General features: G+C 40.2%; 1 protein-coding gene across 3 annotated transcripts in view; it reads left to right on the top strand.

The window, feature by feature from the left end:
- The window catches only part of UBE2U (ubiquitin conjugating enzyme E2 U), a 53,122-nt gene that overhangs the window by 29,374 nt on the left and 441 nt on the right, over window positions 1-23,307 (top strand). For 2 of the 3 annotated variants that reach the window (XM_087420297.1, XM_087420289.1), the window contains exons 7-9: window positions 654-742; window positions 7,040-7,121; window positions 17,376-17,470. In XM_087420297.1, the coding sequence (XP_087276423.1) occupies window positions 654-742; window positions 7,040-7,121; window positions 17,376-17,470 (266 nt within the window). The remainder of the gene's footprint in view (window positions 1-653; window positions 743-7,039; window positions 7,122-17,375; window positions 17,471-23,307) is intronic. The other variant, XM_087420307.1, reaches the window with a different exon arrangement.

Genomic DNA, 23,307 nt, shown 5'->3' with positions numbered 1-23,307 from the left:
CTCTGCTTTCGAAAAGTTTGTGGGAAGGAAAATGGAAATGCAGTTATTGAAGAGACTGTTTCAGGGTTCTCGTTTAATACTTTGTAACCATCTTTACTCTCCCATGAGGACGTAGTGACATTAGCACAGGGAAGGAAAAGTGTGGGCAGGAATATTAGAAGAGTTGTGTTTTTCCCTCTTTGACAATGGGCAGATCCTGTGTAAAAATTAAACTAATCTCAATTCTCGTGTTCTATATCTCCTCATAATAAAAAGGAAATAAAGATGATTGTACTAAAATTTGGCATAGAAATTTAAGAAAATTGTTTATTGTAGAAAGAGAAAAATACAAGTATGACAACTTTCCTTAAAGTTCTTTTTTAATTTTAGTCATGAAAGGCAGATATCTTAAACCTGTATTTTTCTGTTTATAATATACACATGGGTGCACATTTACATTTATTATTGAAAAGTAATTTAGACAGATTTTCTTTTTTGTGATTTGTATATATTAGTGGAGAAATTAATATGCTACATTCATTTGTTAGAAATTGCAAATTAGTTTAATGTCTTGTGGTAAGATATTGTTATCTGAAATAGTCCACTCTGATAAAGTAATTTGAAAAAACAAACTTGCAAACTACTCATTGTCTGATTTTAATTTATATTTTCAGATCAATTAAAGCAGTCTCATTTAACGATTACTACAAAACATGGTCTGGAATAGCCACATCAAAAGCCACAGACCATTACAGAACTCCATGTAAGGTGATCTGCCTGATTCTGTGTCCTTTTGGTATATATTAATCTCTTAATTATTGTCAGCTTGGCTTGCTTTCAAAGACCAATTGACGTATATTTGCAATTTGAGGGTGATAAACTTCTCTGTTTGTTGTATATAGTGATCATTCCACAGCTATGAATTCAGTTCCTCTTTTGTGTGGAGCCCTGGACTGAAGTCTGACTAAAAGCCAGAAGGAAATATAGGCAATTGGAGGAATGAAAAATGAAGTCTTCAGTCTTAGGAGGTTGACTTTACTCCCTTCACCCCGGAAAGAAGCCTTCGTAGCAGGAGGAATCTTTTTGATTCTAAACACCATTATCCTCAAACCAGAGAAAATATTAAGTAGAAAAAGAGCAAGAAAACATATGAACCTAGGGCTTTCAATTCGATCAGTCTGAGGCAGACTCATCCATTGCCATCGTACACTAGGAGCTAGAAAGACGGAAGGAGAGCTGGAAAACTTTCTGGTCCCATTTAATCAAATCTTTAGAGTACTGTCTTGTTATTTGGATCAAAGCAGGTTATCCAGTCTACACACATTTACTGAAATATGACTTCGTCAGCTCTCCTGCTGCACTGGTTACCAGTGACTCTGAAGTTACCAGTGACTTCCTGATTCCCAGATACACTGGTTATTTCTTGGTCTCTATCTTCCTTGCTGTCTCATTGGCCATGCTCTCCTGAGCTAAATGGCACCTGCATCCACAGTTTTCCTCCTAAGGGTTCCTCTGCCTCTTTCTTGTTCTTTCCGTCCTCTCTACCCACTATCTCTGACACCACCGTGGTTTTCATTAGCCTACCGGCCTGTCATTCAGACAGCCTCAACTCCAGCAGGTCCTCTTCTGGATCCTGCAGGCGTATTTAGCACTGGGTGTCGGACTTCTCACCCACGTGTGTTACAGGCATCTCGTACTTAAGATGAATTCTCGCCAAAGTGAATTCATTATCTTGCCCCCACACCTACCCTCCCTCCTTTGTAAGTCGCCATTTTTGGATTTACTTGCCTAAACCAGAATCATACAAGTTTCCTAAACCTCTTTGTTTCCCTCATTAAATCTTGGTGATTTCATCTCTTACAACATTAAGAATGTCTCCCCTCCACTCCACTCCTGTGACCACGGCCTTCATTTGTGCTCTCATCAAATTTCATCTCATCATCATGATAGTCTCATCATTGTTTCAATAGAACAAAATATCACAAAAAAAGGTTTCTAGTTTTAAGGCACAAATCAGAGCAAAAAGTAGTACTAAGTTTAACAAATACAAAAACGTAAGTTAGATGAAGAACTAAGAAATTACATGTTCTTTCAGGATGTTGGTTATTAATTATTTTGCAATTGCACATTACTTCCTCAATCACTCATAGATTACTGGTTAAGAAAAATAATTTGAGGTGCTTTAAGAAACCTTTAAAGACTGCTTTAAACAGTCTTTAGCAATTCTGTTGGTATAAAGAATTTTATTGTTTTTGATACCAGAGTATATGAATGTTTACTTCATTTCAAGGATTTGTGGTTGGGTGCTGCTTAGTCAATTTAGCAAACACATCTTGAGTACCTACTATATGGGAGGCACTGAGAGGTCAGATGGGATCCAGGAGGCTGTAACCCTTAACACTGAGAGGCAATTGGCATCCTCTGGGGACCAACTCAGCGTCCAACTCCTTCAACCAAAAACAAGCCGATTGGTGTAGGATGGCGCTTCATGGAATGACATGTGAATATCTAGAGGCACTTGGAAACTCCAAACTGCTAGAAAAAAACAATAGAAGCACATGCTGAAACTTAAGGAAATTTGGAAATGATTGTCTTGCAATAAAATCAATTAAAAAACAGAAGGAAATAATGAAGCTCCATTGACTGAAGTTCCTGTTTCAAAGGAGTTTGACACCAAAATGTTTAATGTGGTTCTTGTTTCTCCGTCAGCCACTGACCTGGTGTGTAATTCATGTCTCTTTGTAAAGGAGATAGCTGGTGATGGTTACCTCCAGCCCAGAGGAGTTTCTGAGACTGATTGTAGCCCGTGGTGCAAGATATCACGATCACTCTGCCGTTTCTTCTCCCAGGGATTTGTTATAAGAATGTTTCAAGAGCTTTCCTCCAATAATAACCAGCACTTAATTTTAAAAAATTAAATGCAAACCTTATTTGTGCTGCTGACCGTTTTGTCTTTGGACAGTTCAGCTGGATGAGATCCAATACTATCTTTTTTAACAGCCTAATTTCCTGGCAATAACAAAGATGAAGCTTTTAGATCATAGAATGCTTCTTCAGCTACTCAGAAATAAAAGGGAAACTTCTAATAACTCATTTTCTACAGTTACATTCCCATCACTGGAAAGATTATTAAACCCTTGTGCATAGTTTTAAAGCTTTTTATTTTCTGAATAGTGATGAGTGGTTATATTTTGATTTTGAGTATTAACTTTTTTCCATATCTTTGTGTCACAAATCTTTATATAGTCATGTATGCCATAATAATAGTAAGTTTATTCTTGTATAATACAGTTTACAGAGTATACTCTGTATTATGTTTTTTAATCATCCCAATCTTATCATTCTTTTATTCATTTGTCAACCAATATTTATTGAATACCTGATATCTGTGATGCATAGTGGTATATCAACCCTATGAGCGAGGCATTATTATTATTACTCTGCTTTACAGATGAAAATCCAAGACCAAGAGAAGGAAAGTGATTTACCAAAGGTCACACATGTCAGAGGGAATATTATGTGTTGGTAAAGAGTGTAAGTTCTGGAGCCAGATTGCTGAGGTTTAATCCTAGCTCTGCCATTTACTAGCTGTGTGACCTTGGGTAAGTTTCTTAACCACTCTGTGTCCCAGTTCCCTCATCCATACAATGAGAATAATTACAGCACAAACCTCATAGGGTTGAAGCACTGCAACGGTGCCTGGCACATACTGAGTGCTCAAGAAGTGTGGCTATTATTACTTAGTGCATGTAGGCTGTGGCCCCAGGACTTGAACCAGATCTTCTGATTCCACCTCTGTTGCTCTTTCTCCCATACTATACTGCCTCCATAATATGATATAAAGTTGTTATCTCTGTATAACCTGAAAATTCAAACTCTGAAGTCTATGTAGTACATTTTTCAATAATTATAATTTTTAGTTCTTAATCATAGGCAATCATACGGGCCAATGTACTGATGACCTGCTGTTCTCTGCTCGTCACTGTAGAATGGCAAATAAAAAGTTTGGTAGAAAACAAACTAACGCGGATGGTTGTAGGCAACAGCACCTTAATGGCAGAATATGATCTCCATAAGGAAATGCTTATGTTTGAGGAAAAGAATTCCTTCAGACCTGTGTGCCCCAGAAGACTGAGCGGAGGCTTCCTGATGTCTGCCTGCTGTCATCAAGACAGTCAACAGCCTGAAGCATCATGGGGATGCTTGCTTTCACCCCAGGAGACTTTCATTCTTTGAGTCTTTGAGCCAGCAACACGGGCAAGTGTCTCCAAAATGCATCTAGATGCAAGAGGCAGTATTGTCTGGTTCTGAGGCAGTGGTTCTCAGGCTTGACCACTCATCAGAACCACCAGCGGAGCTTGTAAAAACTCCATGTAAAGGGTGCACCCCCAGACCAACCCCATCAGGATCTCTGGGGACAGGACCAGGCAGCAGTAGTTTTTAAAGCTCCCCAGGTGGTTACAGTGTGCAAGCAAGGTTGGAAGGGCTCTAGTGGGCGGAGCACGGTGTCAGCAGTCAGAGACTCCTGAGCCCCGGCCGAGTTTTGCCACCTACAGTTAAGTGAGTTTAGGTTAGTCTTTTAGCTCTACCTCATTTTTCATTTCTGTTTATTGACAAAAATATTCCACTCTATTTTAACTTGCTCTATGGTTAGCATGAGATCGTATGTGTGAAAATGAAACATGCCAAGGCAAGTTGGTGGTATTATATGTCTTTGGAGGTGACAGTCCCAGCAGTGGAAAAAAAAATTTCAGATCAACCTATAAGATATTGGACAAGAGGTGTGTCATGGAAAAACAGAGTAGAAGCGATGCCAGTAATCCTCAGAAGAAAAGGAAGGAAGAACTGTATTACGGAAGCAGTAGACGGTGCTTTTCTACCACAGATTACAAAACTGCCCTATGGCAAGATACGGTTGTGGTGGGGGCATTGCAACTTCAAGAGCTTCTGACAAAATTTCACTGGTCCTTTCCTGCTCCTCCTCTCTCTCTCTCTCTCCTGTCCTCATTCCTTCATTATTTCCCTCCACTCAACATCACTCATTGAGCAACTTCCATGTCTAGACAATGGGCTGTGTGTTGGAGACAAGAAGATAAGTATTATGATAAGATTTTTGAGGAGTTTATAGTCAGGTGGTAGTAGACAGAGGAGTGAAAAAATTATAGGGATAAAATAGGAAGCATTAAAATAAAATCTTGTACAAATACTGTGGCATTTTTCGTCTCTCAGAGAGTAGAGAAAGCAATGAAGAAAATGAGTCAATGATATAAAATTAATGGAATATTCAGGAAAGATAATCATGCCATTTGGGGTTTTATAATATATTATAAGGAAGAGACTGCTGTACATATTCAGATAGAAAATGTACGAAAGGCAATTTTTAAAAAGTTAAGGAAAGATATGAATAATCCTTGAATAGAAACTTCAAATAAATTTTAAATTTTGTCTAAGTAGTGATGAATAGTTCCAATGAGAAGACATTACTCCACCTTTCTGTCTGTTTGTTCATCTGTAAAGTGGGTATTAATGGTAAGCATTGCATACCTCCAGCATATGTAATAACTCTCCTAATATTAGTTATTATAATCATCCAAAGGAAATAATGAGCCCTCACTAAGATCTCTGGGAAGCTCAGCTTTGCTTCCTAATGGAAGGGAGGAGTGTATATCTAAATACCAATAAAAAGAGTATTAATAAACCCTATAAGAATATGTATGTATGTGTGCTTGTGTGTGTTTGAAGCAAGAAAAGAAGTTAAAGAATAGTTAGCAATATTGCTGGTGAAAATCATGTAATATAAATAGAAGAAAATGAGAACTATTCAGTTTAAATTTTTTTTGTACCAATGAGTAAAGGAGTTAATTAATCATTGTTAAGAAGGAAGCTCCAGATAAGGGCAAGACAGTGGAGAACATCTAGTTGGTTAAATAGTTCGAGACTGTAAACCCAGGACAATTATAAGGAACAGGGAGATGGCAGGTGGATAGATAGATAGATAGATGATAGATAGATACATAGATAGATAGATAAGGTATATATGTGTGCATGATCTGGCTTAATAGTATCTCATGTAAAAATGACCAGTGCCTTAATCATAGTAGATTTTCAGTAAATTTTATGTGAATTTGTGTGAAGGTGTAAGGCTTATAATTAACCACAAACATATGAGCCAGAAGTGCAATGTGATTTCCAGAAAATGCTATGCAGATCTGAGCTGAATTAACAGAAGAGTAGAACACAGATCAAGGGAGGTAGTAACCGACTTGCATCTTTGCTATTCAAATGAAATCGAGATCCTTAGCCAGTTCTGAATGCAAACTTTAATAGGAACATCGACAAAGTTCACTGCCAGGATGGTGAGGATGGTTAGGTCTCTAGAAAATCATGTCTTAAGAAACAGTTGAAGGAACTGAGGCTACCCTGAGAGCTATCTTCAAATATTAGAAGGGCTGTCTCCCACAGGGAGGGATGGATTTACTCAGTATTGCTCCAGAGGTCAGAACTACGATGGTGAGAACTCAGCACTCAGATTAACGAAGGACATTGTGACTTTACTGTCTGTCAATGGAGCAGGCAGTCTCCCAACAACAAAGAGGAGAATTTTCTGTCATTGGCAAGAGATTCATTTAGAGGCTGGATAGTCATCTGTTGCAGATTCTTCCTTTGTGAAAGATCAAGATCTGCAATGTCACATCCAGCTCCAAGATTTTATTTTGCCACTTGAAGGGCTGAATCAGAATTTTGTTAAACTATGGTGTCTGTAGTTTCTATGTGAGATATTTTAACACCTTCTTCATTACTACAAATGATATACAAACAAAAGTCATTATAATGAAAAGTTTCAAAGTCACAGTCTACTTATTTTAAACGATATCCAACATTACAAAGTTCAAATAAAAGGAAGAAATTTGGAAAGTGTCCGAGCATTGTAATATGACTTGAACTGAATAGCATATGCCATCGCCATATATCAACTTAATGAGAAGTCAATTACTTTAGACTTTGAACTGTTATTAAAGAATGTATGCATAGTTCTTTTTTTTCAATACTCTAATTTCAGTGCTTAAAGATCCAGATTTCGTTGGAGAGTATAATAAATGGAAGAAAATGGAGCTAAAACATCCTAAAGAATGGAATTTAAAGTGAGTAATTTTAAGTGTCTGGAATATATTACCCTACTAACTTGGAATAGCTATCATTCCACTTTCTACTGTCTAGCTGATCAGAAGAAACTCTTTGGAAATAACAACTTATGCCCTTTTCGAAACATAAGAACAAGAATAAGAAGTATTATTTTTTCCTTTAATGTGAACCTAGATGGGAAACATCTTTGCTACCTGTCGGCTGCCAAGAATGGAGAGAGGACATGAGCCCCAGTGAAGGAATCTCCCAGTTCTCTCCCCAGGAATTCTCTTACTCCCATTCCCATTATCCTTATCAACATATGCCTAGAAATAGGGGAAAAGCTGTTTATATAGCACCAATTAGCTTTTCATCCTTCTCATAGTTTCAGATATCTTTTCCTCTTCCACAGATTTCTCCTTCAGGAACCAAATATATTACATCTAATGAGGAAGTATGTAGTAAAATACAAAAATAAATTATTACACTATCTTCAGAAGTCATTGACCCTCAGACCACGTTAAGGCAGAGACCTTAATCTCATCTTTGGTCTCCCGACCCCTAACAGCGGTTTTTCTGCTTCCTCACTAGAAGGAAGAGCTAGAGCAACGATTCCTTCTCAGTTCCTCGGTATAGGCCAGGTTGTCCCAGTCGTTTATTCTGATGTGCTTATTTCAGAGTGCTCAGTGAATGTGCTCCCACAAAGCTAGGGGAATTCAAGATCCTATTTTTTACATTTACCTCATTTAACTTATTTTTTAGCTCTTTGACTTGTTAGCAATGTGACCTCTTTTCTGGATGGAAATACGGGATTAATAAAAATAATGTGCTATATTTTGAATTTGTGTAGAAGTCAAGGTTCTTAAATATACTCTCCTACCCTCTGACATCATAGTTCAGATTGGATTTTTTGGTTGGATATTCTTTTCTCAGTTGACTTCTGCAGCAACTTTCCTTCAAGCCAAAGTGGGGAAAACCTTTTGCGTTAGATACTCTTCTGCTTTCAAAATGCATTATAGGCAGTAGAAAAGTTTTTATTAAGCAGAATTTGAAGGTGTACAAGCATGGTTTTTTCTCGACGGCTCGTTTCAAGTTTCATTCAGAGTTAAAGAAACCTACTCAGAATAGAAGGTTGATTTTGCTTTGACGTGACTTCCTTTTTTATTTCCTTTAACAGAACTGCTTTGTTTTATTTGTCTGATCATTGATTCATTATGTAATGCCAGCATCCCACAGAACCCCCAAATTTAGAAAAAGTAGGACCATGTCACTTTCAACTTATCCATCCACTTCCACACATGGCTGAAATAATTGTGAGCTGTTTGAGTGCTGGAACATTTTTCCAAATACATTATTTTGAAGTTATAGGGCAAATTATCATGTGCATGGTTGACCCTGTCAGAATAAAACTCTCACACCTTATGCCATCTGGTGGTTGATGAGAACAAATTTAGATCAGATGATATTGGCTTCTTTTAAGTCTTGGAGTTGATTAGTCAAAAAAACACTATTTAAATAAAATTTTTAAAAGATATTACATTTATCTGCATAACTTTATGGTAGCATAAATATTTGGGTATGCAAAAATCTCAAGTATGGTGGCGTCAGCTTCGTTTCACATAATTATTAAGTTCATCCAAATACGTGAGGTATAATGAAATGGTCAATTCATAGAGACTCAAGTAGAAATGTTTGAGGATCTAGGCAAATGAGTCATTGGTCTGGATGTGCATGCGATATAATACCGTTATGCAGCTCTCTGTTTTTAATATTTGAAAATGGTTTCCTTGCGCTGAAATTTCCTATTTAAAAATAAACAAACAGAAAATGCAGATTGAGAAGCTTGTATCTGCATAGTGTTGAGGAGAAAGAGAGACCTATCTCCCCGGCTTCACACCCCTCCTCTCACTGTCCTCCCGTACCCTCATCAATCAAGACCCGATTCTTAAGCCACACCAAGTTCTTTTTTCTCACTGTTATTTGGGGACATAAGATCTAGTCACCACTTTGCGCCTTCTGCCTGGGAGATTCCCACAGGGTCTTTGCTGGTGGTCCAGAGTTAGGATTCGGTCTGGGGTAAAAGGTGGAATGTGGAGTGTTCAAGCACAGGGGCACTGGAGCCAGACTGCCTGGAGGGAATCCTGACTCTGCCAGTCACCAGCTCTGTGACCTTGGGCGAGCTGTCTGACTTCTCTGTGCCTCGGTAACAACTGTACCTACCTCTCAGGGAGATTGTGAGGATTAAATAATTAATACATGTAGAGCACTTCAAACAGTGTCTGGTACACAGTAAGTACTCCTAAGGTGTGCTATTCTTCAAGCTTTCCTACTGAGGCCCTAGTTCACTTTTCAGATGGAAGATCTTTCTTTGGAAGAAAGACAGCATGGGGAGTGAGCATGGGCTTTAGAGTCACACGGATCCTGGAGGAGTTCTTACCCACTCTGGGCTTGTTCCTTTCTGCTGAATGGAGATGATATTTACCTTGCGATGTTGTCTTGCACGTGGTCTCTTGAATGAGATCAGATATATAAAATAATACAGTGTTGACGTAGGGACATTCAATAAATATTTGTTCCTGAGGAGAGGGGGAGGTGAAAGCCCATGTCCTCCAGCTTTTCAGAGAATAAAAACATTCTCTATCAGAAACATGTAAAAATTGGAAAATTGTCTCAGGTTGGAAAACAGAAAACAACACCCATCAGGACTACATTTATTTAAGTCCCCTTAAGCGCACTGTCCTTCTCCCGTCTCCACACCACCTCTGTCATCTCCTCTGCTGCAAGGTGCTTCTCGAGGACAGGACGGCATGAAGATCCAGCTCAGCGTCTCTTGCTGGAAGGTCCCTGACAGCTTGGGCCTCTGCGTCCCCCATCGTGCCCTTCCAGAGCACTCTGTTCCCAGCTCACTCAGCCCCTGTGGTGGAGCTTCTGTCCATGCAGAGTGACCAGGGCAGGGCATTGTTGTAGCTTTGTATTCTCTGCACTTGGCCCGGCCACCTGGCATCGAGTAGGCACTCAATTAGTGTTTGTTGAATGATGCACTTAATAGTAGGATTAAATGTGAAGGGAGTTAATTTTAGGAAAAAGAAAACGTAGGTACTGATTTCTATTAAGGCCCATTCTAATGTAGAGATTATGGTTCTATTTTGGGAAATCTAAGGGTATAGTCACAGAACAGTGATTGAAAATTGGAAATATAAATAACTGTCATGAATATTTTATGCAAATTCTTAAGTGTTACACATGTTTTTGGTTAGTATTAATAGGAACCCATTCTTATTATAAGCAGCTTATAAATATTCATGAATTGGTCATTTGGTTTGGTGTTCATTTCTAAGGCCTTTCTTTCTTTCCTATTGCCTTGCCTGTCTTTTGGCTATTCATGCAAATGCTTTATTTCCACCAAGACGTGGGAAAGAATATGAAGCTAGAATCTAATCAGTGGTTCGTATTTATTTTCTCTGGAGGAATAGTGAAAGATACAAAATCAGAGAACAGCGCAAACTGTTCTTTTGAATATTCTTAGTTGTGCACATATAGAACTATTTTTACATCATACTCCATAGATAACGATTGCTCTGTGGTGGTGGAAAGATCTATGCCAGTAGTCTAAGCTTTGTCAGCCAGCAAGTTGTCTAATAAAAGTTATCAATTCTGGAGAAGTTGTACATTGTATGTAGCTTTGGAAAAGCGTCCTGCTCTTGTCTGTACCTGGGAGGGACAGAGGGAACAGGGGCTAGCATGGCGAAGCACCTCCTGTGTGCTGGGCATTCTCCCTTCCTTTCCTGACTTAATCGTGGCCACGCTGGGAGTGGAAGCCACACCTCTTGGTGGAGCCCAGGACAGCAGCCAGCCGTCAGCGCCTTCAAAGCACAGTCAGCATACACTCCAGGTCAAACCACTTTCCTTGTTATACAGACGCAGCTTCAGGACGGGGTTCCGAGCCTCCCTTTCTCAACTGGATCCTCACCCCTAAGTTTCTCTACAGAAATTCTGGAAAAGGGAAGGTAGCTGTTATTTGCAGTTTACCAATGAGAGAAACATGAAGCACAAAGAGGTTAACCAGTTTGTCCGAAGTTATTGATAAACACATTATACCTGAAAACTAAAACTAAATTACTTCCTATCTGCCTATTAGTATGTGCTCATTAAAGGCTTAAATTTTTCAGGTAAATGTAAAAATATTGCCTACCCAATTGCAAGCACAAATCAAGTCTACTTTTTGTGGAAAAGTTTTGTGGGTTTTTGGGTCAATCTCAAATTCTATTATTAAACAATGTTAGTTCCTTTCTCTTTCTGCATTAAAAAAATTAACATGTGCAGTATCAAATACCAGCATAAAACTTTCTTATATTTATAAAATATACTCCAGACTTAGTTGTACTGTCTTTTAAATTAAGGAGTTAATATATATCATTTCTAAATTCCTGTAGTCTCTGATTTTGTGAGTATATGTTTTAACTCACAAAAAATGTGAGCATAATTTCAGCATAACTACATCTGATTACCTTTTATCCAGTTATCTAGAAAACGTTGATGCTGAACACATCAATTTAATGTATGTTTGTGCTATCCTTTCAGGGTTATTGAAGTTAAACATTGTTTTTATAGGTTTATATAATTACATACTTGATGCATTTTAAAGGAGGAATGCTAGCTGTTTTATTCCCCAAAGATTAAACCTTGACTGCCATCTTGTGGTTAAAGAGAGAATTAGCATTAGAATGGACGTTGGAAACAGCGCCTTTAAAATATACACATGGAAAAAAACACAAGGAGACAAATCCCTTTTAAAAAATAATTCCTGCCAAGCAACTGCTTAGTCTGGGCCTGGATGTTTTTAGAGACAGGGAGCTCAGTACTTCAAGGAGTATTCAGATAGCTCTAATCTTCCTTGTTTCTAGCTTAAATCTAACACCTTATGCTGCTCAACCAGTCCAGATTCCCCTCATTCATTTAACAGATTTTTATTGGACACCTACTATGTGCTTTTACCTTTGTCGCAAAACCATCCAGAAAATAAGAAACGGTCTGCATCTTATAAAGAAGATGTACAGGAAAAGGTTTTAAAAAGTTCCCTAAGGTTACACACTCAGTAGGTGACAAGCGGAATTCAAATCTGGGCCTGCCGGGCACTGCTCTCATGCTGCTCCAACCCGGCACCGGCTCGGACACCGAGGACCCAGGAGGGCTGTGGGTGTGGGCGGAAGGCGTGATTCAAGGGGGGCTGTCTCAGAAAGGAGGGGTCACGTCTTTTTCCCACCTCCCCTCAAGTTTTCTCTTTCAGGATAAACACACCCAGTGTCTTTCAACTGTTTTTTATGAATTCCATACTCTTTGCTGTTCCTCTCTTGTGGATATAATCCATTTCATCAATCGCTGTCTCAGAATGCAGCCCCAAAACTTGGCCATGGGTTTCTGGTTGGAGCGCAGAATCTGGTGGAGACTCCTGTGTGATAGACGTCATGGCTTAAGGCTGCTTCCCCCTTCATATCCCTTCAGAAAGAGGGCTTTTGACACAAATGAAAAACACATACTGGATTTTTTTTTCTAAGAGAATTGCTCCTTGGTTCTCGTCCCACATAGAACACCCTTTGAGGGATCTCTCTGTCTCTGTCTCCCTCCCTCTCCCCTTGTCCTTCCCCTCAACAACCTCCCCCACTCCCCACCCCAGCCCCTCTGTGGCCACAGAAGCATGATAATGGAGTGGCTTAGGCCTCGGTCTGAGCAGGGGTGAGAGCGAGGAGGGCTGCAGTTCCCCAGAGGCATCATAGATAGTGTCCTACCTGAAAGAAGGAACAAGAAGGAAGCCAAGAAGTTTCCTTGGAACACGTTACAAAACGTCAAATGACTAGATGGAAGGATACAATAAGTTTTATGACTCTTGTTATGTACATAAAGCTACTTTTCAAGAGCACGTAGCTGTTTACAGTGCCGCCAAAATGACTGAGAATTTAAAATGAACAAGATTGGGGTTTTCGTTTTACTTTTTAGCTTAATAATTATGACATCTGGGCCGGCCCCGTGGCTTAGGGGTTAAGTGCGTGAGCTCCGCTACTGGCAGCTCGGGTTCAGATCCCAGGCGCGCACCGACGCACCGCTTCTCCGGCCATGCTGAGGCCACGTCCCACAGACAGCAACTAGAAGGATGTGCAGCTGTGACATACAACTATCTACTGGGGCTTTGGGGGAGAAAAAAAAAAAAGGAGGATTGGCAATAGATGTTAGCTCAGAGCTGGTCTTCCAGCAAAAAGAGGATTAGCACGGATGTTAGCTCAGGGCTGATCTTCCTCACAAAAAATAAATAAACAAAATAATTATGACATCTTTTATAGTCATTTAATTTGCATTTCTTTAGTGACACTATACATTTTTGGTTTTATAACTTATGTTTTCAGTTATATAAAGGCAAATGGTTGAATAAAAAAGGAAATATCAATACTTATATAGTTTTTTGAAGACAAAGATTTATCAGTGGGGGAGAAAAGGTATAAATCAAGTTATGTTATTTTCTAGTGTCGTGTTTGTCCTGAGGAAAATAAGATTCTGATGTTTGTTTTGGTACTCACACAAGGCTCACAGAGGGCTAGAAACAGTTTGTGTTCCTGCTAGTAGAGCAGCAAGACCTCTTAATTCAGGGGACAGACGATGGATAGAGACTTCAGAGGGTCACACCTTGGTAGTGGGGCTATAATAGCTCCTGAATAAAAGCTGTTCTGGATCCATAAGAAGACTTAAACACAAGCCTTGAAGATATCAAAGTGATCTGCAAGATACTGAACTGCGTGCTGGAACAACGGACATCCATATTTAAAGGAATATAACAAAATTCAGCACCCAACAAAATAAAATTTACAATGTCTAGCATCCCACTCAAAATGGCCAGTCATGCAAATAAGCAGGAAAGTGTAATCCATACCCAAAAGAAAAATCTATCCATATAAATAGATCCATAAATGATAGAGATGATGGAATTAGTAAATATGGACCTTAAAGCAGCTATTATACATCTTATAAAATATACTCAAGGATGTAAAGAAAACCATGAATATGATGAAGAGAAATGGAAGATATCACAAAAGACTAATGGAAAGTCCAGAGATGAAAATAAATAAAAAATGTTTTAAATGTACACTGTATGGAAAGAACAGCAAATTAGATACTGTAGAAGAAATGACCCATGAACTTGAAAATGTAGCAATATAAACTCTTGAAAATAAGCATAGAGAGAAAAAAAACAAACAAAAAAAAGAAGCCTCAGTGAGCTGTGTGACAGTATCACGTGGTGTAAGCTACATGTAATTGGTTTCCCAGAAAAGAACTGACAGAAAAAAATATGTAAAGAAATAATTATGGCTGAAAATTTTCCAAATTTGATGAAAGCTATAAACTCAGAGACCAAGAAGCTCAACGAATCCCAAGAAACAAAAATATAAAGAAACCATACCAATGGCCTAGTGGTTAAAGTTCGGCGCTATCGCGGCTTCGGCAGCCCGCATTCTGTTCCTGGTTGCAGAGCCACACCATCCGTCTGTCAGCAGCCATGCTGTGGCGGCAGCTCACATAGAAGAACTAGAAGGACTTTACAACTAGGATATACAACCATGCACTGGGGCTTTGAGGGCGGGGAGAAACGGAAAGTGGGTATGGAGGAGGAAAAATCCACTCTAAAAACAAAAGAAACCATACCAAGATACATCATGATCAAATTGCTGAAACTCAGTGATAAAGAGGAAACCCTCAAAACAGCAAAGGACGACACACTCACTCACTCACGTAGAGCAACAAAGATAAAGACGACCAACAACTTCATGTCAGAAACTTTGTAAGCCAACAGATAGTAGAGACAATTTTAAAGTGCTTGAAATAAAGAAATCGTTAACCTGGAAATTTATACCCATGAAAATATCTCTAAAATGAGAGTAAAATAAAGCCTTTTTCAGACCGATAAATTCAACCACATAGATGAAATGAACAGTTTCTTGAAAGAATCATCCACCAAGGCTCACTTAAAAAGAAATAGATAACCTAATAATCCTATGTCTAATAAAGAAATTGAATTGATAGCTAAAAGCCTTCACACAAAGACAACTCCAAGCCCAGATGGCTTCCCTGGAGAATTTTTCCAGATATTTGAGGAAAACATAATACCAGTGTACACACACTCTTTCAGAAAATAGAAGAGAAGGGAACACTTCCCAAATACGTTATAGTCAGCATTACTTCGGTAACAAAACCAGGCACAGTACAAGGAAAAAAAATTACACATCAATACACTTCATATACATAGATGCAAACATTTTAGCAAATTGAATCCAAATATATATATATATATGTATATATATTTTTTCAAACATTGATTTTTTTTGAGTGTTAAATCAAGGTTACATTCCTAGTGTAAACCCCACTTGGTCACAATTAATTATAATAAATAATTATGATAATTGTATATGACCAAGTGAGATTTACACCAGGAATATAACTTTGGTTTAACATTTGAAAAATTCAAACAGTGTAAAATAGACTAAGAAAGAAGAACCATACAATCATCTCTATAGGTGAAGGAAATTTCAAATACAACAAGACTGGAACAGACTCAGAGAGACAGAGAACAAACTAGTGGTTGCAGAGGAGAGGGGGGCGGGGGAGGGTGAAACAGGTGAAGGGGATCAAGAGGTGAAAACTTCCAGTTATAAAATAAGTCACGAGGATGTAACGTACAGCACAGAGAATGTAGTCAATAGTATTGTGATGACATTGTATGGTGACAGATGGTAACTAGACTTAGTGTGATGATCATTTCGTAATGTACAAAAATGTCAAATCACTATATTGTAAACCTGAAACTAATATTGTATGTCAATTATACTTCAATAAAAAAAAGAAAATTTTAACCCCAATTCCTGATTTTAAAAAGAAGGCTCTCAGTAAATTAAGAACAGGAAGGAACTTCCTCAACCTGATAAAGCTCATCTGTGAAAAAACTACAGCCAACATAAGTAATATTATTGTAAAAGACTGAATGTTCTCCGTGATGTCAGGAACAAGGCAAGGATGGCGGCTCTCACCACTTCCATGCAGCATGTTATTGGAGGCTTTATTTTCATCACAGCACAAATCACTGCTGATGTGTCTTGATTTTCATATTTGCTCATTTTCGTCTCCTCTCTGGGAGGTCGGGGACCTTGTCTGTCTTGTCCTTCCTGTATCGTTAGCTCCTGGAACAGTGCCTGGGGCAGGTAGGTGCCCAATGCCTATTTTTCAAAAGATTGAACTTTTCAGTAGTATTGTGTAAGCAACGTGCACTTGTGGGACAAAAGCGTTTCTATGCCACTTAATTTTCCTCAATAAACAATATTTTCACCGAAAATTTTTTTGTCATAATACATTGCAAAATTTAGTCACCCCCAAAAGAAGTTTTTGTAAAAATTTTTATCTCCATATATGAACTCCTTCTCTAAGGAAACGCGTGATTGCTTAACTTGGGTTCGTTGATGTCTCCTACTAGGTGGTTGTTTTTCCAGGATAGGTCGTGAATTTTTCTGATAGAACTGTTCCCTTGTGTAGTGGGTTGAATAGTGTTCCCCTAAAATTTGATACACCCAGAACCTCAGAATATGACCTTATTTTGAAATAGGATCTTTGTAGATATAATTAGTTAAGATGGCTGTACTGGATTAAGGTGGGCCCTAAATCCAGTGACTGGTGTCCTTATAAGGAGAGGAGAGGCACAGACACACAGGGAAGAAGGCCGTGTGACGAGAGAGGCAGAGACTGGTGTGATGCAGCTGCAAGCCAGGGAACCCCACAGGGGGCCGGGAGCCACAGAGGCAGGAACAGGCAAAGAAGCATTCTTCCCAGGAACCTCCAGGGGGAGCACAGCCCTGCCAACACCTGATTTCAGACTTCAACCTCCAGAACTGCGAGAGAATAAACTTCTGTTATTGTAAGTCCCCAAGTACACGGGAATTTGCTGTGGAGGCCCTAGGAAACGAATGCGACTTGCTATACCAAATGATGTTTTTATTACTTTCACAATATTAATCTTACACCATATTTGTTTGCTTTTCTAACTACTATTCTGTTGGAAAAAACGTATTCGGATAATTTCTGTTTGCCATGGCATTAGTCAGTACTCAGAATGTCACCATGTTCAAAGCCCATTGCCCTGCTTGTCTGTTTCATTTGATTTGTTTGCTTGATTTTTTAAAAGTAATGTATGCTTCCCAAAGTTCATCTGGGAAATGAGATAATTTCTTTTTTTCTTACTCTAGGTATGCTGCTGTTGTGGCTCGGCTTGCTAGAGAAAATAAAAGGCCTTACAAAGCCAGTTATCCAACCGAAAGAACTCATCTCTGCCCAACTCCAAGTAAATTGAGTTCAGCCTATTTGTTTTGCTTTGTTTTTAAACCTAAAATATTAGTCATAATAATAAATTTAAATTTTTGTTCAGTTCAAATAAGTTTAAACATGTGAGACCTAATCTTGTGTTCTGCTTTTTTTGTGTGTGTGTGAGGAAGATCAGCCCTGTGCTAACATCTGCCAATCCTCCTCTTTTTTTGCTGAGGGAGACTGGCCCTGGGCTAACATCCATGCCCATCTTCCTCCACTTTATATGGGACGCCGCCGCAGCATGGCTTGCCAAGCGGTGCATCGGTGCGCGCCCGGGATCGGAACTGGCGAACCCTGGGCCGCCACAGCAGAGCATGCGCACTTGACTGCTTGTGCCACCAGGCCAGCCCCTCTTGTGTTCTGCTTTTAAAGTTGCTTTAGGGCCGGCCCCGTGGCTTGGCGGTTGGGCGCGCGCGCTCCGCTGCTGGCGGCCTGGGTTCGGATCCCAGGCGCACGCTGACGCGCCGCTTGTCCGGCCATGCTGGGGCCGCGTCCCACGTACAGCAACTGGAAGGATGTGCAGCTATGACACACAACTATCTACTGGGGCTTTGGGGGAAAAATAAATAAATAAAATTAAAAAAAATATAAAGTTGCTTTAACTCTTTCTGATTAACAAAATAAATTCACTAAACTACTTACCTAGGAATTGGAGATTTGAAAAAAATTGATTACTTATACTTTGAGGCTTACTACCCTCTAATAGGCTAATATGCAATTTGAAAATCTAAGGCTAAGTTTCAAAATGTGTGAAAGCATGTAAAACAAGCAAAACGCTAAATAAACTGATCCTTAAAACTCATTGTCGATTCAGAGATATGTCAAATATGGCTGAAAAGAAAGGAATAACATTAGTTGAGTTGTTTTTGGTGCTCCTTTTAAAATTAATGTTTTTCAAAGAAAGATTTGGGATGGATCAAGGGTGGGTCCTGAGCAGGCGGAGAGAGCTGATAACTTTTAGAAATCAGTGAGTATAGAGGGGAGAACAAGACATTCAGGGTCAGAGACCTTGGGTGTAGAGACCAGGTCTGTGTGACTATGGGAAACTCAACCTCTGAGCTTCCGTTTCTTCATCCTCACTAGTACTGGGTACACAGAAGATGTTCAGTAAATATTTGCTTCGAAATCCTGCCCTATCTCACAGTAGGCTTGTGACTAAATGACTCCATGTATGAACTGGAAAGTGCTCTCACTGTTAGTTACTGCTTTTCCCGTCCCCTGTCCCTTAAGCACAACAGCACATAAATGCCAGGCGTGAGCAAGGACCTTCACTCAGTGATCCGTCAGGTCCTGCTCCCGTCTTGCTGACTTTCTTTTCCCTGCCTCAGATTCTACTTCTCTTCCTCCTCCTTGTTTTGGGTACCACTCAGATCTCCTCCTCTGAATTACCAGCCTCGGTCTTCTCTATTCACCCCTTCCTTCTTCCAGATTTCAGGGTGCCTGCAAGGACTGGTAGGAAATGTTGCCTTTCCTTCGTCCTCCATGAATTCTCTACTCCTCTCTGCGTCTCTATCCTCCAGCATCCCCACCATCTTCACCAGAGGAAAAGATCATTTGGTTAAGCCAATGATTGCAACAGTTTCTGTCCATGCTTTGTCAGACTGCTTTCTACAGCTCAAATCTGCTTATGTGTTTACCGAGTCTAAAATCCTTTGTTTCCTATTTCGTTCAGGATAAAATTTAGACTCTTTGAGATGACAAAGTCTTTAATGCTCTAATCTCTGTCTGCCTTTTCAGTGACATCTCTTACCCCTCTCCCACTCCACCTCAAACACCACGCTGACCTGGTGGGTCATGAGTGTTTATTTCCTTCCTCATTTTAAAAAAAATTTGAGAAGTATATTATGCTTTCTCATACCCCACTCAAACACCGTTCCCTCCCTACTTTTCCCTTCTAGTACCCACTCATCCTTTGTGATTCAGCTCAGGTATTACCTTCTCTAGGAAGCTTTCCCTGTGGGCTATCATAGCACTTTTATCATGCCTATTATCTGTTAATTTTCTATTGCTGTGTCACAAATTACCACCCCTTAATGGCTTAAAACAACACATATTTATTATTTCCTAGTTTCTTTGTGCCCGGAGTCCAGCACAGCATAGCTGGATCCTCTGGTTGGGATCTCATAAGGCTGCGATCAAGGTGTCAGTTGGGCTTCTTTCTCATCTGGAGGCTTGACTGGGGAAGGATCTGCCTCCAAGCCCACTAAGGTTGTTGACAGAATTCATTTTCTCCTCTCCTTGGAACTGAGGCCCTGGCTTCTTGCTGGCTGTGTGCTGGAGACCTCCCTCAGCTCCTAGAGGCTGCCAACAGTTCATTGCCATGTGGGCTTTCCCAACATAGCATCCTACTTCCTCCAGCCAGCAAGGAGAGTCTTTAGAACGAGTCTGATACAAAGGATGGAATTTTATGTCCTATAACATGGTCTTGGGAGTGAGATTCCATCACCTTTGTCATATTTTATTGATTAGAAGTAAGTCACAGGTCCCACTCACACTGAAAAGGAATGGGATTACACAAAGATGTGAACACTAGAATGTGGGGATCATGGCAAACCCCCTTAGAGTTTGTCCTCGACATGGGCTGTGTTATGCAGTCTCTTGACTGCCAGTCTCCTTCAATGGAATGCGACCTCCTGAGGGCAGGGGCTGCTTATGTCCCAATCTGCTGCAGCAAGTGCTTGACAAACAGTAGCCATTCAATGCCCGTCAATGAATGAGTGAATGAAGGATAGAACGAAGTAGAGTTGTCATGCTTTTAGCAGCTCTGATTTTGGAAAAGGGGGAATAAGCTCATGATGAGTGAGAAATAGAGAGGTGAGCCGGAAAAGAGAATGTTTTAAGGAATGTCCAGAGCTGATTAGCTCTCCAGTGCTGGGCCTTGTCCTCTTTGGGAATGGGGTAGACTATCCTTTACGTCTAATCTCACTGCTAAGAGAAGAGGCTGTATCTAAGAGGTTGTGGTAAATTAGATTATTGTTCAGAAATAATCACCCCCTACTGTGTTCCACCTTCATGGGCAAAATGTACCTCCTGACTCTGGGCTTTGAATTTTGCCACGTGACTTGTTTTGATCAATGGAGTATGAGTGGATGTGGTATGTCCAGGGTTTGGGAAGGGTTTGTGCAATTTGGCTTGCTCTTTTTCCCTTCTGCCATCATCACAAGAACATGCCTGGACTACCCTCTGGGCACAGAGAAAGACGAGAGGCATAGAGCTGAGCCTCCCCAGCCAAGCTCCCCAGCCGTCCCCAGCCAAGTCAGCCAGTCAATCCCCAGCTGACCCACAGACGTGTGACCCAAACAAATGCTTGTTGTTGAATGTCGCTGAGACTTTGTGGTTGTTTAGCATGTAGCAATAGTGGTCTTAGGACATCCAAGGGAAGTATGCCTCAGTTGGAAAAGGAACGAACTTTGTGCTCCTCTTTTGTAGAGAGGGTTAGCATTTCATAGTTTGCCAATGAGAAAAATTCTCCTGAGACTTAGGAGGCAGGAGGGAAGAAGATGCCCTTATTCTTGAGAAGTTGTGTGTGTTGGGCACGGCAGCTTCCTCAGACACACCAATTTCACACAACTCTTCACAAACTCTCGCTTTACAGACATGATGGTGTCACAGAAATCTCATGAACTCATAATGTTTGTCCTGCTTTGAGTGCAGCCCCTCATCCTTCCCCATGGACTCCTGGTTTTCCCACTCATGTCGGTGCATCAGGCTAAGGAAGTTTTCCCAGTTCTCCAGCTGCACTCCTCTAGATCTTCCCACACCTGTGCAGTCCCTGTTTCCTGCATGAAACCCCTCATTCCTGTATCACTTGTAGCGGCTCTGTTTTCCTCACTGAACTCAGACTGATACAGAAGTGAATGGAAATAAACCACTTGGCAATAATCAGAGCCCACCAGTTAGAACAAATTTTAATATCTTCACTAACCAAATTATTTTTGACTAAAATAAAAATAAGAAGCAGAGTTTCCAGGATCCATCCCAAGAAAGGCATACTAACTATAAGGCAATTAGAATTTGTTTTCATAACTTATTTTAACATAGTAACAAAGTTATTATTATTGATTCCAATCAGTAAATCCAAGATTTCTCAGAGGGATTTATAGTATTTAAGATTTTATGAAGGAAAGAAGTTCAAAATAATATTTATTTTTTCTCTGTCATAGGGAAACTTTGCTGTATTTGTTTTGCATTATACTCTGCTAATCTAGCCAGGATTTGTTTTTTGATGCTTCTTGGGAGTTTTTTTAACAGAGCAGGAACTAAGAGGGCAAACAGTCAAGGTGATTGACTCCCAACATTCATTCCACCCCAACAACGGGTGTCAGCCAACTGTGGTAATCCCGCTTCCCTTGTTAGCGACTAGTTTAAGAGCAGGGAGTGGCATGATCCTGCCTGAGAGGAAATCTACTGAGGGCTTCAGGGGGTGGTTCTACTCTTAAAAACAAGACCCTGGAGAGAAGACCCTTTTTTCCCTCTGGATGTTGCCGTGTCTGATGTACTAGAATGGCCACAGCTCTCTTGCTGTGACTCTGAAGGTGAAGACACCCAAAGATGGCAAAGCAGAGCAGTGAGAAGAACTTGTCCTTAGTGACACTGTTGGGTCACTGTACCATTCACTCCTGGCCTGCCTCTGACTTTCCTCTCCTGCGAGATAAGACACTTCCCTATCGTTTAAACTGGTTTGGGTTGGGCTCTGTATTTCTCATAACCAAAAGCACGTGAATTCAGAAAGGCCCAAACATGGTTAGAAAGAACTGGAGTTAGTCTATCAGTGATGTGTTCATAGAAAGTAAAGTAGAAGGTTTTCTCAAGGGAAAGATGGAATTCAGCTTTAAATTAATGAAAGCTAGAGATTAATATTAAAATATAAAAATAAAAACTCGATCATCAGAGACCTCAGGGTTCTCGTAGGATAATGGCAACTGTCTAAACTCCAATTTCTCTATACATCTTTCTATAAACCAAAGAGACCAAGAGAAAAATTCCCTCACCACCTTGTCTATAGCACAGCCAGAAGACAATGAATATTACAAGGTTCATTTGATATGGAATTAGGGAAATATGAGACCAACAGAATTTGTCCTGGAACCCAAGTAGGCAATGAATCAGGTGGCAACTACACAGAAGGAGGAGAATGCAGTGGGGCTGGAGAGGGAGCAGAACCTAGCACTAATTAGGGTGCATGCCTGGAAAGCAAGTCCCCACACTGAGTGGAAGTATTGAGAAATATACTGTATCTATTTTCTTCTTTAAAAATGTAACCCCTCTATTTCCCTATTTACAAGACCTATACAAGAAAGATGAGACTCCTCTGCATGCCATACGAGGCTTTCCTAATCTGGCCTCAGCCTGACTAGCCAGCTCCACTGCACTCTCCATGCACTCTGACACCACCATTCTGGATCCAAGGACCTAGGAGCAACTCTTAGTAGCTGGATGTCCTTGGTCAAGTTACTCAGGTCACTCAGTCTCAGTTTCCTCATCTGTAAAATAAGGATGATAATACCTGCCCATCACAAGGATTGTGTCTAAGTTAAATAATATTATACAAGTAGACGGCTTAGCCTGGCACCTGGCACGGTGTGAGTACTGAAGGGTCAACTCTGATCACCTCCAAGCCCATCAAGTCCTCTTGTACCTTTGTGCCTCCTGTGTGCCATGTCCTCCATCTAAAGGGCCCTGACCTCCCTCCTTGGCCCTTCTCTGTCTAGGAAATCGCTCTTCCTCCTTCAAAGTCTGGGTCTGTTTTCCCTTGGACACAGGGCTTCATCCTCGTGCTGCTGGAGCACTCGTGGACACCTTTTCCCTAACACA

The sequence above is a fragment of the Ceratotherium simum genome, chromosome 2 (assembly GCF_057802395.1).
Source record: "Ceratotherium simum simum isolate JZ-2026a chromosome 2, ASM5780239v1, whole genome shotgun sequence".
Taxonomy (NCBI): domain Eukaryota; kingdom Metazoa; phylum Chordata; class Mammalia; order Perissodactyla; family Rhinocerotidae; genus Ceratotherium; species Ceratotherium simum.
The sequence above is the reverse complement of the archived record's forward strand: the minus strand, read 5'-3'. Positions and strand labels throughout refer to the sequence as shown.